General features: G+C 59.0%; 1 protein-coding gene across 1 annotated transcript; it reads right to left on the reverse strand.

Annotated features, from left to right (window-relative positions):
- Nucleotides 1-212: 212 nt before the first annotated feature.
- Nucleotides 213-9,441, reverse strand: CHST8 (carbohydrate sulfotransferase 8). The gene is made up of 6 exons (XM_077130486.1): nucleotides 9,233-9,441; nucleotides 8,831-8,925; nucleotides 4,985-5,037; nucleotides 4,650-4,719; nucleotides 2,257-2,294; nucleotides 213-1,788 (listed from the first exon to the last, which is right to left on the reverse strand). The coding sequence occupies exons 1-6, from the start codon at nucleotides 9,439-9,441 to the stop codon at nucleotides 676-678; spliced, it is 1,578 nt and encodes a 525-aa protein (XP_076986601.1). The 3' UTR covers nucleotides 213-675.
- Between the last annotated feature and the right edge of the window lie 924 nt (nucleotides 9,442-10,365).

Consider the following 10,365-nt stretch of genomic DNA (forward strand, 5'->3'; position numbering starts at 1 on the left):
GGCCGCGCTGCTGCTGGTCTCCGCTTGGGAGCCACCGGGTCCTGGCCTCCCACAGGTCCGTCCTGCCCTGGGCTCCCTGGCACTTAGGGCAGCAGGGAGCTGGCTCAGGTTGTCCTGGAGAGGGAGAAAGCTCCAGAAGGCAGGGGGAAGGGACAAGACCCCCCCCCCCCCCCCCCCAGTACTCCCACGAAGCACAGACACTGATGGTCTGGAAACCATGTGCTTTATTTAGAACCTCATTCAAAGGGAACCTCCCCCCTGGGCTGTAGAAAAGCTGCAAACCATGTGGTTTGGTGCAAGGCAATGCTAAGGGACTGCAGGAGATCCCTTATCCCTGGGACCCTTGTCCTCTGGGCCTCAGACTTCCCTGGTCATTGTGACACTTAGCTGAGTTGAATGTGGGCAGCTGGGGTGTCCGGCTCATCTCCGGGGGCATCTCCCTCAGCCAAGGAGGGAAGAAGTGGGGTATCAGACCAGGGCCAAGTTCACCATCCATGGCCTGGGGCACCCAGAAGCCATGCTCCTCACATCCTCCGGGCCCTGTTGCTTGCGATGCATCCCAACCCCTGGACCCGGAGGGGGTGGGGGCAGAGAGACACGAGGAGGGGCTGCCTGGGTGGACAGGCCAGTGGGTGCAGCCAGGGCCCGTCCCCGGAGGCCGGCCGTCCCCGCCGCTCAGTACAGGTCGGCGAAGGGCTTGGAGTAGTTGAACATCAGGTAGTCCATGTAGTAGAAGTCGTAGGCGCGCTGCCGCTGCACGGCTGAGAGCTGGGCGAAGTACCGGCGGGCGATGCGCGCGGTAGTCCGCGCCTCCTGCGCGTGCCGGTCCTTGAACCGGGGGAAGGTCAGGTTCCGCGGCGCGCGAATGAGGCTCAGGAAGAAGTTGGCGTCGTCCTCCATGCTCTCGAACTTGCCCACAAAGTCGTAGTCGATGAGGCATGGGCTGCAGAGCCGGCTGACATGGTCCCAGTGGATGTCCATGCCCACGGGTCGGCGCTCGTCCAGCAGGTACTGGACGAACTCGGGGAAGCGCACACCGGAGCCCGTCCGCAGCGCCTCCCGCGAGGCGTTGGCCCGGTAGCGCGCCAGGATGGCCTTGCCAAACACCGGGTGGTAGTAGCTGTTGGGGTGCTCGAACTTGTCGCGGAAGGCGGAGACCAGCCTCTCGAAGGGCTCCCTGACGAAGAGCATCTTGGTGTAGGTCCCCAGGCGGTGCAGAATGCCCTGGCGGTCGAAGGTGTCCAGGCGCCTCAGGGCGCCGCCGTAGTGGACAGTGTCGTGCTGGATGTCGCCGGTGGACGCGGCCAGCCCGGCGAGCACCATGAGCACCCGCTTCCAGTTGGAGCAGCCGGCCTTGGGCACCTCGCAGTACAGCACGCGGTGGCGGTCCTCCACGAAGATGCGGGACACGTGGCGGGGCGTGACGGCCCGGCGGCTGCTGCTGGCGCGGTACTTGGCACAGGCCTCGCGCATCACGCGCTTGCGCTCCTGCTGGCTCTGCTGCAGGCAGGCCCGGTGGCCGTCGGGGGCCCGGGGATCCTGCCGCACAGGGGCGCTGGCCGAGCTGTTGGCCGGGACTGCTGCAGCAGCCGGCATTTTTTTGATAAGCAGCCGGCGGCGGCGCTGCCGGAGTCGCGGATGGGACCCCGTTTTTAAGTGAGGTGCAGGCTGGTCCGGCGCCAGCAACCCCAGGCTGTCCGGCTGTGGGGCCAGGCTGGACAGGTCTCGGCTGACCCTCTCTGTGGGCACCTTCCAGTCACCATTCTGGGAACTGCCTGGTGGGAAGTCCTGGGGCCAGAAGAGAAATGTAAGGACAGCTTTTTCCAGGGGTCACACGGGTCAGGCCCTCCCCACGGCCGGGTCCCTGTTTCCTCGGGCCTCCCACCGCCCCTCCCATCATTGGCCAGTTGAGCAGCGCGGGTCTAATGTGCAAGGGCTGCTTCGGCCACAAGATGGCGCAGGCCTCCCAGGAACCAATGCCAGGCCGGGTGGGCATCCCGCGCTGGTGGCCCCCTGGGGGGCTGGCTGGGATTTACTACATCTATTAGCACAGCCCACAGCAGCCATCCAACAGAAAAGGGAAATTCATGGACCCAAGGCCCCTAGCTTTGTTCCCAAGGCTCCTGGGAAGGACCCGATACATTTTTCTTTCCAAGAATGAATTCGATCTGAGCTCTGAATTTTCTTCCCTGCCCTTCCCTCCCCAACATTCTCCAGGTTGCGTGTGCTGAGATTTATGGGACTCTCAGGACTTACGCTGTGGGGCTGCTGTGGCCTGATGTTGAACTTTATTCCTGAAAAGCAAACGCAGGAGAGGACAGGATTAGCAGCGCAAGTACCACGTATGAGTACCTGCAAGCAGGTCCCTGGTCTGTGGTGCCCAGGTCGAGGGAGCTTAGGGTGGACCCTGGGAAGAGGCCATTCTAGGGTTGGGGGGAGGTCACTCCCCTCCCCTTCCCACGTGGGGCAGGGGATGGGGCAAAGGCCTGGTTTCACAGGGAAGGTCTGAAGAGGTGGGCCCTGTTCAGATGTGTCCACCCATCTGTCCAGTAGAGTAGCCAGGGACCTCACAGTCCACCCCACACTGTCAGTGAGTCACATAGGAAAGGACCTTTGAAAGCCACTGGTCTTCTCTGCACACCTGTCGGCCACGTCTTGGGTCTAGTCAGCGTGTTCACTGTACCTGGGACAGGACGTATTCACATCCACCTTTGCACTCCCCACCCTAGGACCTGGAACAAACTCCTTCCCCTCAGACCAGGCTTCTCCTCTCCCCAGGCTCCAAGAAGTACCTAACCTGGGCATTAGCTTTGCAATTTGGACCTTCTTGGCTGACCTTGGGACTCTGGGGGTGAGTGGGCCACATTCTGCTCACTCCAAGCCCCTAAAAGGGCTGAACAGCAGGCAGGCTTAAATTGTCCAGAAAGCACTTATTGGTTGACAGGGAAGATGGATATATCACCACTGGGTATGCTCCAGAATGTCCCTTCTGCATCTCACCTGCTGCTGGGACAAGAGCCAACCAGAGTAACAAGCTCTGGGAAGGGAACTTTTGGCTAAAGGTGAGGATCTGCTTCATTCCCTGTTTGGTCTATTCTGGAGGACAATCCTTAGAGGATAAGGGGATTTCCCTTTCAGACACCCTTTTAGGAGCCTGGCCCTCCTTCCCCAGCCCCTGCCTGGCCACCAAGGCATCCGGGACTCTTCCTTCCCCTATAACGTGTGGGTGGACATTTCTTCCCTGAGGCTTTGCCAAATGCCTCAGTCAGCATCAGAACCACCCACCCATTCAACAGTGGGAAGCTAGAACTTCCAGCTGGCAAAACAGGGCACCATGCCCAGCCACACCAGACCAGCTCCCGGCTGCTGCCTGGACATGGGCAGAGACCCTGGAGTCCTCACACTGCCCCTGCTGCCTGCGCACATGGCAGAGGCCTATTGGCTGCCTCCTGACACAGCGGGACAGAGGCCAAGGCTGCAGCCCAGCTGGCAAGCAGATATCCAAATCCTCCATGCTTGGCCCTGGACACTGGCAATTTCTCTGACCGGTCCAGTGTTCAGGATCAGCCACTGTTCCAAGCCTGGTCTCGTTCATACCTGTCAGTCTGAGGGAGATGTGAGGTCACCCCTGGCCTGGAAGACCTAAATTCCCCGGGCCTGCTGTGACCTTTCTCAAATCCCAAGAGAGATGGGCATGAAGGAGGAACTATTCTTTGATCCCACTGGCCTGAGAACAGGCTGTGTCCTTTCTTGGGTAACGTGTCCTCTCCTTCTCCGGTATCCCTTGGTTTATGTGTATGTGTGTGTGGCATGTGGGGGAACTTTGAAACAGGCCTTCTGGATCATTCCCCAGAGGATGCGGGGACATTCTGGTGGAACCAGCCACACCCCCTCTGGGGTGTGAGGTGTGAGCAGTGGGCACCTGGCGTTGAGACAGGAGCCTTTGGGAATTAAGGCCTCACCAGGGTCCGCTCTCAACTCTGGAACCCATGTCCCTCCTCGCCGGCTAGTCCTACCCCCTCCCAATCTGGCTTCACTGCAGCCAGCTATTCCCTGCAGGGCTTCTGGAGCCTGTTTCTCTCCAACAGGTGGGGGTCTTCTGCAGCCACAGATTGCAGGTCCCTTCCCCAGAAGGGACCCACTTCACTGCTTGGTTTCCCTCTGCACTGCTGGGCTTCCTTAATTATTTTCCTCTGGTGACGGCAGCTGGCTTCGCTAAATCACCTCTCCTCAGCGTGTCAGATACGGGAATTTACTCTGCTTGTCAATTCTGTCAACTCGTCAAGGTGCGATGGTGCGTATTTATATTCCTTTTCTGGCACAAATGAGTCATGCCAGATTTGGCCGGGAGTGGAGCTGAGGCGCCATCCCGGAAGGTTCCCGCCCACTGGGGAAGTGGGACAGGGATCCAAGTCGGAGCCCCTAAGGCCAGGACCTCCTGTCAACATGGACCCTGCAGCCTGGGAGTGTTGTGGGCTGAGGCTCTCGTCCCATTTTTTCTGTGCAGATGGGACAGGAGGGCGCCGTCTCCCGGACCTCCTGACTGCATCTAAGCTAGTTTCCAGGGTTGGAGCTCTCCAAGGCTGATCAGGCCAGAGCCCTTGGTGTGGGCTGGAGAGGAAGTTCTTGCTGCTGGACAAGCCCCTCACTCTTGCTGAGTGAAGCTCCTGCCCTCTTGCCCACGTTCGTCACCAGAGCCAGCATGGCTGCAGCTACCCCCTTGGAAAGGAACAAACAACAACAGATTTAGAAGGATCTGGGAGTTCTCCACCAGAACTCCCAGAAAAAAGCTTTCTGGGCTCTCCTGCCTGCCCCCCGCCCCCCCACCTTGCCAAGGGCCCAAGGCTCCGACTTTTTCTGTACAGCAAAGGCTAGAAACTACATACATACTGAGGTCGGGGTCTGCTTATCCCTTAGTGAGCGGCCCTTTGGGGCCCTGGAAGGCTCTGCAGGAAGCCCAGGAAAGAGCAGCTGAGGGCGCTACCTGTGCTGCACCTGTGAGGAAGGGGCTGCCATCAGGAGTCACTGGTGCCAGCGCTGGGGGTGGGGGAGGGCATTCGGAGGAAGGGTCTTTGGCCTCTTTGTAACCACCCTCAGTCCCTCCCAAGTCCCACAATTAACATACAATCTAGGGGAGGCAGTGGGCTGGCTGAGCAGCATGAGCTCCACCCCGCAGCCCCTCTTCCATCCTATGTGGCCCTCCACATCTCCGCATCTCCCTGGTGACAGGAGCACCCAAGGCTGCTGGTACGTGCTCCACTCTCAGTGTCCTCTCCTCCCCACATCACGCCACACCTGCGAGGAAGCTCTGTCACCCTCCTGCTAAGGAATAAGCAAGCACTCTCTCTGGACGGATGCCATTCATAGCGCGCGGAAACATGCAATATGATGAGTGCAGCATCGGCATGAATAAATGAGATACGAGGTACTGGGAAAGCCAAATGTGTTCCATGTTGTGAGCTGTGTGTTGGCTGAGCTCCGAGTGTGGGTCTGAAAGCTTCCTAGTTAGCCCCTACAGGGCGGCAAAGGCTATTATGGGGCTTTAATCATCGGGCAGAGCTGGGGAGGGGGCTTTGCCAGCACGTGGGCCACCAGAGAGGGGTCCCTTGCCCCTTCTTCTCTGCAGTCACAAGAGAAAGTTCTGCTGGGCATTCTGATACAAAAGCCCAGTCCCTGATGCCCAGGGCCTACTCAGTGGGGGTAGGGACCAGCTTGTGGATCAGGCTGTGTAGACAGGAGACACCAATGTGGATCAAAATGGAGCCCCAGTGCCTAGAAAGGGCAGGAAGCGTCTCATGAGTCCCAGCCTCCTCCAGCCTCGGGTCAGTGTCTTTGACAAGGATGACCTCTGCTCTGGCTGCTTGAATCCCAATCCCAAGCCCTGATGGGCATTGAGCCTGGTCCACCTTGCAGGCTCCTGCCACCCAGGATGCTATTGTCTGGGAAAGGAGTTCAGGCACCTAAAGAAGGACATGGTAGGAGAGGATGAGGGGCCGGGGAGAGGTGTACAGGTTAGGCATGAGTCCAAAGCCCCTGCCTTAGGCTGCATTCTGGATGGTTCTTAGATTTCCCAGGTTCCAGAGTTTTCCTTCTCAGGAACCTGTCTCTTTGGCAGCTTTTCAATGTCCTGGCTCATCGGTGGCTATGCCCACATGGAAGCTGTTCCACATCCGTTTGTCCTGCCCACTCACATGTCTACTAGGCTGATCGCCATGCGAGGAAACCTCTAGGGGTTTCTGCTGTATCCTCAGGGGCTCAGGCTGACCTCAACCAGGGGAGATACTGAAGATAGAGGCCCTGGCTACACTACATATACAAGATCCTGAGTCCAAGCTCCCGCCCCACCCTAGCTCCCTGGCAGCAGCATCTGGGGGCACCAAAAGTGGTTGCCCAGGTCAGCCTCGGCGCTGCTGTCTCTGCATCCTGATTAGAAAGGAGCAGCTCCTGTGCCTGTGTGCAGCAAGAAAGACCCTTCGGCCCCAGCGCTGCCACATCTTCTCTCGGTGCCTCTGGGTTCTAGTCTCTAGACCTTCAGTGCTGGGACACGCCGGCAGCATGCCAAGACCTCTGCAGCAGTGCCAGGCCTCCGGGGAGTACCCACAGCCAGGGTGGGCAGGCAGGGACAACCCAGGGGAGGTGAGAAAGCATTGCCCCTGCTGAACTGGGACATCCGAGCAGTGGTGACAGATTGATGTGCTACCATCGCCTGTGTTCCCGGGTGCCTGGATACAGACTGGGGCAGACCAATGGCCGGGCACCATGACATACACACCCCCTGCCATCTGCTCACCCTGGACCCAGGCTCTTTCCCCATCACCTCAGGCTCTGCCCTTTTGAGGTCTCTCCTGGTCCGGGGGTAAGAGTCCAACCACCCCACCCTACTCCACCAGGCAGAATTCACTCTCAATGGCCTCGTTGGGAGCTGCTACCAGCATCAGGGCAGACTGTTAACTTATGCAGATTAGATGCAAAGCTGAAGTTTAAACACACTCAGCAGTTAGGGGGTGGCCTGAACTTTGAGGCATAGAATTCAAACAGCAGAAGTCTGGCTGAGGGAATAAATTCTCACATGTGGGCACGGGAAAAATTTCCTTATTAAATTTTCTGCTAAGGCTGCACAGCAGCCTGGAGACCAGCCTCTAGCTCATTGGAATCCACCCCTGCTGTCCCCAGGGCCCAGGATTGGAAAATGGGGTTCAGGGTGGAGGGGCAGCCTGGACACGGTGCCCACTGTCCCTGGGTCCCAAGGTGGCTCTGTGACCAGGCCTGGTGTGGCCACACAGGGGCCTCACATCTGAGCTGCAGCCTCTGTGGGGGGCATCTTTGAATTGCTGAACTTACCAATTGGTCATAGCTCTGTGTTGGCCATTTGGTGATCCCTGGCCTTTGTCCCAGACCAGAGCAGGGCTTCCTCTCCCTGCTGAGGCAGAGCTTTTAACAGGAGAGCATATATATATATTTTTTCTTAATTATTTTTTTGTAAGAGAGTGCTGCTATGTGCTCTTGGACAAGTCCCCTGGCTTTGCTGAACCTTAGTTTCCCACATCTGAAGTCAGAAGGGCACGGGAACTGAGGCATGAAAGTGAGCCGGGGGAGAGCTCCCTGCTGGGAACGGTCCATCTCCTGGGACCTTTGTGGCAGTCGCGTTTCCCTGGGAAAAGCCCTGCAGCCAGGGCCGGGACTCCAGGATGGGCCCGAGGGGAGGAGTGCTGGAATCTTCCTGCCTTGGGCTGATGGGCTCCTGGTGGCTATACGTGCTGCTTGCTTCGTTTAGCAATTCTACTGCCTGGGCTCCGTGACCAGGATCCACGATTTGACTGCGTAGTTCCCTGTCAGCTCGGTCCTGACAGTGAATTCCCCAGGAGCTGTCCAGGAGCCGAGGAACCGAGACGCCTGCCAATCACTAGCTGGCCTGTTAGCAGCTCTGCGAACCCCAAAGCCTCCTGGCTGGCTGTGCCCACCCAGCTGCCAATCACTTGGCTGGGAGGGGTGTTCTGAGAGCCTGAGCACAAGGGAGGGGTCCCAGCTCCTGATGCAATGCTCTCCTGTTAGCCTGCAGGGCCCCCCACCATTTAGAGTGTGTGTGCATGTGGGGTGTGTTTGCACATGCGTGTGCCTGGGGTATGTTGTACACAGTGTGTGCGTGCATGTGGGGAGTGTTTTGGATGTGTGTATATGAGGTATGTGCATGTGTGTGACTGCATGCACGGGTGGCCCCAGCAAATGTGCCATCCACTGTGTTGCACATATGTGTCTCCTGCTCATGTGATAGGGTATATGCCCCGTGGGGAGCATGTGCTTGCATCTGTGAGGGCTTTAGTGTGCACAGCCCAGGGCCTAGGGCAGCCAGGCCTTTTCCTTCCTCCACGTATTCTCGGGATTATGCAGGGGCTTTTGTCACAGGTGAGAAAGGCCTAAGAGTGACCCTGGACAGCAGAGCTGTGACGCCACTGGTGCCCCCACCTCTACCTCCCATGCAGTGTGCTAGCAGCAATGCAGTCAGGCAGCTGGCCCTCCACCCTGCAGCTTGCCATGGAAGGACAGTTGTGCCATCCAACACCACGTGTCCCTTCCTTCAGCAGTGACAGAGCACCTGCATGTGCCGGGCTGCATCCTGGGCACTGGAACCCGTGTCTTAGCTGTGGACAGGACTGTTGTGGCCCTGCCCACACGGAGCTCCCATTCCAGCTGGAGGGTTGGGCACTGAACGAGCAAGCCCACGTGTGATAGCAGCCACTGAGGACAGGGCAGGTGAGGTGTGACGTCAGTGCCTGCAGGCCCAGGGCGTGGGGGGAGGAGGGCTCCCTAAGGTAGTGACAGTTATTGGTACCTGTGGGTAGTGGGAGCATTCCTGGCAGAGCATGCATCCTAGTGCAGGGCTCACAGGAGGAGGGGACAATGGCCAGGGAGGCTGGGCCACAGACCCTGGAGGGTGGCAACAGTGTGAGCCAGCAAGCAAGAGCCCTTCTGGTCCTGGCCAGGCATGGGACCGCATCTCCTAGAAGGGCTTGAAGCTGTGGAGGGTTATCTTGAATTTAAGGACCATTCTGGCATGAAGGGCTGATGCCGAGAAGCCCATCAAGGGATGTTCCCATCACCTGGGTGGGAGACGCCCAAGGCCTGGACACAGGTGACAGCGGGGAGGGGGCGAGGGGGCGGGTGCTGGAGATGTGAAGACTACTTCAGGAGGAACAATCAGCACAGCACAGGGGTGTGCTGGTAAATGGCTAACAGGTTCTCCGGGTGGGCAGGAGCGGGGGGAGCCCCGCTTTGCGACGCTTGCTGGTTGCCGCGGTGTGCATACTCGCATCGTGGCAGCTGGCAGCTGAGAAGGGGTGCGTGCAGTCGGCTCTTGTGGCTGGCACAGGCTGGCTCTGGCACACAACTGCAACTGGGAGACTCTGGTTTCTGGCTTGAGCAGCTGGGGGAGGCTGGCGCCATTTCCCGCAAAGGGGGGGCAGAGTGTCACTGAGCCTGAGATGCCTGTGGGTCTCCCGGGTGTGGATGTCCTGGGGGCAGTGGGAGGGGGTGGGGGACTGAGGGATGAGCGATGGCAGAGGAGCACGCAGCCCAGAACGTTCCGCTGAGGCCCTGCGCTTCTCAGAGAGGAAATGCGGAGCCGAGGTATCTCCCTAGCCGAAGCCCCAGCTACTTCGTGGCCCGTGGGGAGCCACGCTTGGGGCTCTGAGCGGCCGTGGCCGCGCTGACAGGGCTCAGCAGGTGAAATGGACGGATGCAATGAGCCCTCCTGTCAGCCCAACAGAGCACCTGGCCGACCGCTCTCCAGGCAGCTCTGCAGGAAAGGGCCTAATTTGGCCTAAATGATAGTGAATTCCTGCCGCGTGGTCACTGAAAAATAAAAATGAGTGATTTATGCTGGAGCCTGAGGCTGAGGTGGCTGTACCAAGGGCGGTCTGTTAGTAGGAAAAGTGCCAACAAAACCAAGTGGCCCAGCCCGGGGCTATCACAGGGAGGCAGCCAATGGGCAGTCTCACTCCCACGGTGGCCTGACTGTGAGATAATGATCCATCCAGCTCTGCCGGCCTCAGGATGTGTTATTTCGGCCACGGTGGCAATTACTGAGCTGGCCAGTGGCTGATGGGCCCGTCACAGCTGTTGCCTGTGATCAGTCTCAGGTGATGCTTCTTGAAGGGTCCCCGACTACTGGAGATGCTCTGTCCCGAGGAGGCACTCTAGGCCCTCAGGGGTCGTCGGGTCTCCTGCCGGTGACAATAAAAAGGGTAGCTCAGGGGCAGAGGGAGAGTGATCCTCGGGGGAGCTCCCCAGGTGCTAATGTGGTCCACTGAGCCACGGAGAGGGACCTGGATACGGATGGCAGCCCCTCACTGACACAGGCACTGTGGA

Source organism: Tamandua tetradactyla, chromosome 16 (genome assembly GCF_023851605.1).
Source record: "Tamandua tetradactyla isolate mTamTet1 chromosome 16, mTamTet1.pri, whole genome shotgun sequence".
Lineage (NCBI taxonomy): Eukaryota > Metazoa > Chordata > Mammalia > Pilosa > Myrmecophagidae > Tamandua > Tamandua tetradactyla.